The sequence below is a fragment of the Mercenaria mercenaria genome, chromosome 11, assembly GCF_021730395.1.
Source record: "Mercenaria mercenaria strain notata chromosome 11, MADL_Memer_1, whole genome shotgun sequence".
NCBI classification, from domain to species: Eukaryota; Metazoa; Mollusca; class Bivalvia; order Venerida; family Veneridae; genus Mercenaria; species Mercenaria mercenaria.
Window position 1 is genome coordinate 70,801,942 of NC_069371.1, and position 6,632 is coordinate 70,808,573.

At 35.5% G+C, this 6,632-nt stretch overlaps 1 protein-coding gene across 1 annotated transcript; it reads left to right on the plus strand.

Annotated features, from left to right (window-relative positions):
* The first annotated feature begins 226 nt into the window (after window positions 1-226).
* LOC123532922 (uncharacterized) lies at window positions 227-4,541 on the plus strand. The gene is made up of 2 exons (XM_053518330.1): window positions 227-422; window positions 1,915-4,541. Exons 1-2 carry the CDS (start codon window positions 320-322, stop codon window positions 2,793-2,795), a joined length of 984 nt encoding a protein of 327 aa, XP_053374305.1. The 5' UTR covers window positions 227-319; the 3' UTR covers window positions 2,796-4,541.
* Window positions 4,542-6,632: the final 2,091 nt, after the last annotated feature.

Below are 6,632 nucleotides of genomic sequence, written 5' to 3' on the forward strand. Positions count from 1 at the left end.
AGTACCATTTACTGTTAAAATAGGGTGATTACAAAAATATACTAACTGAATGGTGAACAGTGCAGATCTTGATCAGACTGCACAGATGTGTAGACTGATCATGATTTTACACTGGTCACAAGGACAGAATCAATAAAGCTCAGCATGATAAGGATAACAAGAAGCGTTTATTTAGGATACTTTTGTAATATTAAGACGTTTTTTTGTTTCCTTTATTACAGGAAAGTTGCGAAGGGGCCTATTGTTTCTGCTCATTTGCACGCTCTCTAGGACATGTTCCACCGCAAATTATTCGTCCATTTTATCAAGGTTACCAGATATGCTACAGCATTTGTGTCCAGGTGCAAAAGTGTGTCGTGAGAACCAAACAATGCAAGCGCAAGAAAGGGAATTTTGGCCCGGACAGACCAGCTGTTGTACCGGTGAGTACTGGGAAGAAATGTTTGTTAACTCAACGCGGTGTGGCTTCATGAAATTAACTTGTCTCTAGGTTGTTCAGATGGTCTTGTATGACCCATTCATTGACCGCTAGAGCTAAACCAAGTTTGAACAACTTTTCCCATGAACCACTTGTCAATCATCTCTACACTTTAACTGTAGCATCTTGGTAAAGACCACTTCCAAAAGTTTCACATGACCCTTTATGAAGCAACGTGAGCAAAAGATTGAATAAAATAATGTTTTTTTTTAAATTATTGTCATGGTTTAACTATCAGTTTTGCTTAAGTCTATGTGTTTTCCGCTGTTGCAGAATATATTGTTGTGTAATAGTATTTAAGTGATATATTATGCATAAAGTTACGTTCAAGTCAGGAGTCATTTCATGTACCGCTAGAGCTAAACCTATTCTAACAAATTCTTCCCGCTTGATACACAATCACTTAACTTGATCTGTAGCATCTTGCTAAAGACCACTTTCAACTTTGTTCAGAAAGTTTCACACGACTCCTTTATGAAGCAACACGGGCTGAAGATTGAAAAAATAATGCTTTCTAAAATCATTTTCATAGTTTAACTATAGGTTATGCTTAATTCTATGGTGTTTCGTCTGTTGCAGAATACATTTTATGCATGAAATTACGTTCAAGTCAGGAGTCTTAATTTGTTTTCAAAACGCATTCACGGTCCATTTATCTGGAAATTCAGTGACAGATGAAACATTTGTTATATATCCTATTTCAATAAGCAATTATGAAGCGAACGGTTTAACACTATCCAATTTGTACGGAATCCTGTTGGGGCCATTTATAATGTCGCCGTCGCGTTTGCGGGGTCGACACACGACAACGCGAAGTGACATAGCGACATTACGAAGTGACACCCGACAATCGCAAACGACGGCGACAATCCCAAACGACAATGTCGCGGTATCCACTTTGAAATGTCGCCTTTCAAAAGCACGATATATCGCGATGTCACTTCGCGTTGTCGAGCGTCGTATCGCATTGTCGCTATGTCACTTCGTATTGTCGCGATATCACTTCGCGTTGTCGTGTGTCGACCCTGCAAACGCGACGGCGACATTTTCAAACGACATGCCATCAACTTGTTGGAGGTCCTGCTTTTTAATTTTACTTGAGAACTCCTCTGCTATATGTAAAAGTGGGGTCTAATTTGTTTTATTTAAAGAAGTCGATTGTCATTGGTCCAAATTTGATAATTGTATTATTACAACGAGTACTTCCTCTAACAACTGGTTGATTCCCTTGTAAAAGTAAGTAGTACTACCCAGATCTTTATTTTTTGAAGATATCCATTTGTAATCATAACAAATATAAGCTGTAAAGGGAATACTAGTAGAACACTAGCTATGCTTATGTATTTCGTTATTAATACATTTAAAATCCCAATTATTTTGACACCATACATATTTAACTTAGATTATCCGATTTTATAAACTGTTGATATTTTTAGAATGTTCTTGTGGATCTGATTGTAAAGAAAACGGAAATTGTTGTTTCCCAACAATGCAGTCCTACACCAGCGAAAATGAGGACTACGATCATGTGTTACAAAACAAGCGTGTCTGTCTTTACCCTACTACCCTTGATCTGCAAGAAAAACAAAAGGTGTCTTTTCAATCTTACTACATGATTTCGTCTGTTTCAAGTGACATAGAAAACAATTCAAGTTCGTCTTGTGGGGATACACCTGTGGCATTATGGGGTAGCCTTTTCCCTGTTTACTCAGCAAAACGAAATCAGATATACAAGAACATTGCTTGTGCAACTGCAGATGGTGTCACAGATGGTCGGTCATGGGAGGTTCTTCTTACATGCAGGGCTGACCGTGATGGCAGATCAATGCTTTTAGAGCCAAATGATTATGTTTATCGTGTAGTAAATTCTGATTTCAACTATAAGAATTGTCACATAAGTTTCATTTTCAAAGGAAGTATGGAAGAGATAAAACACCTACAATGTCACAGAGACGTAACAGATGTTTGTCCCGATTTTGGATTGTTTCAAATAACTGACGATATTGGGTTTTCTGAGAAAGAAATAATTGAGGGCTGCACAAGTGGGCTTGTTTCGCCATATAGAATGGAAAAAATGTATGCGAATGTTTTTTGCCATATATGTAACAAGGAGAGATTTAGAATGAATGTAACGTGCCCAGTAATATCGTCCGCTTTGGCCCTCCGCGGACCACTTACGACAAGTTTCTCAGGAATAATTGATGCCGAGATTTTTCTCAAGAAAAGTCGCACAAACGTGGATGTGATTAAACCGAAAACTCCTATAGCCTGCAGCAAACAAAATGTAAGTGTAGAAGAGAACATTAATATGTACTGATAAAAACGAATAACTACTCTGTCAGCCAAACCGGCATTATTTCAACATGTCACTTTTGTTGCTAAGATTTATTGAAGATTTTATCATTTTTATGTCTAAATGGCTATCGTAATCCTCTATACTTCTGTTGGACGTAGGTAGATTTTTATATCAATCTAGCCAATAAATAAGCGGACGTTACATCAAGTCCCCACACTTATTTCCCTTGAGAATTCCTTACCCAATGATTAGAATGGCGGAGTAAGTTCCTAGGTGTTTTATCCGGGTGTTATGTCAAGCACAATCTCCATCCTTACTCATGTTAGCTGGCAGGGCCGAGTTGTTAACTTAAAGTCTTAAAAACACTTGCTCCTACCGATATTGGTTTGAACCTCGCTTGGGGCGTTGAATATGTGAAATGAGGAAGCCATCAAATTGACCTATGGTTGGTCGGTTGTTCTACCTACTAGTAGGTTCCCATACGTGATGTAATTATGCTCTTATGAGTGCCTGGGGTCTTCATCCACCATGAAAAGCTAAAAACATCATTTTATAGTTGCTTGAAATGAAAAGAAAGATATTGATGCATACATGTAATTGAGTTTTTTTTTTATAAAATAAGATAACGAGGTGATTTCAGAGCATTTTGAGACTGAAGACTATATACCAAATCCTGTGTTAAGCGCATGGTTTACACTAGTCCCTCAAACTGTTTACCCTTCAGGGAAATGCACTTTCCATCCGGGCCTGAAAGCCACAGAGTAGTCTGACAATAGTATACTTTGGATACAGTAATGCATTGTGCTACCAAGGGCGCGTTTGTAATTGTAGACAGTAATTTCTTCAGCAAAGAAAGAAAAGTACCACGGTCTTAAGTCGGACGTATATTTGCTTGACCTGCTGGTCCAGTAAATACTGTTGTACAATATTGCCTTGTGAACAGATGCATTGTCATGAATTCCGGGAACACTGGGAATTTACAAAACAATGCAACGACACAGATCTTGGAGAGTAGATTCTCTCATATCAAATATTCTTATCCATTAATAATCAGCGGCTTTGGATGGGGGAGGAAACACAAACATTTTCAAATTCTTAAAGACTGTTGAGTCTATTTTCTTTAAGGTATTGAAAATCATTTCATTACAGAATAGTTCCAGGCTTGTTCCCCCCAAAAAAGAAACAATAAAAAGAAAAAAAAAGAAAAAAAACAACCAAAAAACAGACGATGTGACAAACAAAATAATTGAAATGTTGACGTCACATGTTTCTAGTATGTTAGGTACTGAATCCTTTCTTCAGCTAAGTGCTCTTTATTTTGATAAAATACCGATCAAATAATCAATAGTGTATCGACCAAAGTATTCAGTTTAGGTAATATTTTGTGTCCCGAATATGCTCCATTTAGCATTCAATTTGGTTCTTTTTATGTAAGTTAGGTAAAATATCTTATGTACAGTAGACTGTTTACTTTAAGAGTATAAAGAATATACGTGTTTTTTGAAATTCCTGGGAGAATTTAAGACTAGATTAAAACTGTTTGGTACATTTAAATTGATTGAAAGCATAGACATTGTATTCTTTTGGACTAAATGTTGTCAGTTAGTCGCATTCTCATTCAAATTAATTAATTTGCATATATCTTTATTAAAATAAGATACTTCTTATGACAGGCTAGTGTCTCAGCGTTATTTCAAAACCTATTTTGTTTCATTTGTCAACAAAACTGATTAAGAAATGATATATTTTTGATTTCTCATTCTGCAACGTCCAGATTAAAATATGACTGTAAGTACATGTATTTTCATTTTAATGTAACTTAATACAGCTTAATAAAATGTATTAGGAATTGTGTTTAACTTTATAAGTTATTATTTATAAAATGGAAAGTAACTTAAAAGAATGAACATAGGCTTTTAGAATCACTTCTATATCACACCTTATGAACGACATCCGATCACAAGTTGATTTTGAAGCAATTGATACCATTTTATTGTAAATGTTCTTAAGTCTTTTGCTACAGTTTAGGCTTTTTAGCAAAAAAGGTATATCAAAAAGAAGACATTACAAGGTAGTCATATATACTTTGCTTATCTCAATCTAAATTCTAACTATATCTGTGTAATTGTGATGCTTTTGTAACAATAAACTTTCTGGATTGTTTAAGCATTCTTAAGGTTATAACAGGGATTATTTTGTTTGTTTAAAATATTAAAATAAACGAGGGGGGGGGGGGGGGGCGTGGTGAGGGATAATAGGATGTATTATCGCCGTAGAACTATTTTAACATGATTCTTGTTTTATTTTAGAAAGAAAGTTGTCGGCCAGTCTACTGTCCATCCGGACATTTATACGACAGATCCGGGAAATGCAAATTTTCGATCCAGTTGTTGTACGACCAGTTATACGTTGTACAACAGTACCTAACGGCGGATATATATGTTAATATCACAGAGGTGTTACTGAAGAGTAACGTCAAGACTTTAAATTCGCCGTGGCCAAGTGATTGGGTGATACATCAGATTTGGGTTGACATAGCAAATGAGAAGAAGACACGTTTGATGGTCTTGCTAGGAAAGAACATACATTCGATACGCCTACCATTTCTCTTAAAATATATCAAACAAATGGTAAAGCGAGAATGGGTTTTGGAACACAAAACAGCAACGCTTGTTCTGAAGTCCGACTTTAATAGTACTTTCACAAAGACAATTGATTCGCCTGTTCACTTTGAAAACCGTATAGAGGAAATATCACTTCCTAGTTACATATTAGTTTTTAAAAGACTAAAGTTACCAAACTACATGGAACAAAAAATTACGCGTCTGTACTTTTGCAACCAAGTGGAATTAACTCATTCTGAATTCATATTGAGTGATAACAGGGCGGTTGTTTTTAATATTCTTTCCAAACGATACTTATTCGATGGCGAGTTTAAGTTGATAAACAACACCGAGTTCGGGGAATTTCGCGTTAGAATATGTATTGAAGATTCGGGTTTGAATGAGGTCAGTCAAGCAACGGTTTCTAAATTAATAAATACAAACACATTTCTAAAGATATTTTGTGTTTTGATGGGTTTTCAGTATGTTATTTAAGAAATAATAAGTTACCAAGTGTGGTTTGTCGTAGAATAACTCGTGATTTGAGTTCTTAGACGTAAGAATATATCACGAAGGCCGTATGCCTGAGTGATATATTGTTTCGCATAGGAACGAAAAAGTCGGTTCGTTCTGCGATAAATCACATTTGGGAACTTGTTATTTCGATTCTAACACGACATACTACTATCAACAGTGTTACCTGGATCAGATGACGTCATTGCACGCGAGTGAATTATTGAAGAAGAACCCGAGATGGATTTTGCTCTACATGTATGTACGTTATTCGCTGGTCGTGTTAGAATACACCTTAAACCTATATATCGTGTGTCTATTTGTAACAAAACGTTATACCGATCCATGTGTTTACTGTATAAAAGCTAAGGTACAAATAGTATTTGTTGTTTTGTTAAAAAGGCGTATTAGCTTCCTGTATTTGTCTACAAGCTTTAAAAGATATTTTTCACAATTATTTTTAGCGGACAGATTTCCTATAACTTTGCCTAATTGTACTTTTGTCTTTAGAAACTGTACATACATGTCCTAATAAATCATGCATAAGCAGCTATTTACTTAAAAAGTCATTCTGATGTTATTGTTTTATATCACAATTAATGAAACCAGTATAACTATGCATAAAATCATTAAACTGTCAGCATGAAAATATATGATTACTGAAAAATATGCTCCTGACAAATGTCGAAATATTTGAAACTGAAAAAAATCAAAGCATTTCCTAAAGATATGATAACTCTAG

What these genes read in the sequence shown, in the direction of transcription:
- LOC123532922 (XM_053518330.1), top strand. Translation starts at nt 320, where the DNA reads ATGCTACAGCATTTGTGTCCAGGTGCAAAAGTGTGTCGTGAGAACCAA. An exon ending in ACAGACCAGCTGTTGTACCG is followed by an intron (nt 423 to 1,914) that starts GTGAGTACTGGG and finishes TGATATTTTTAG; the next exon opens with AATGTTCTTGTGGATCTGAT.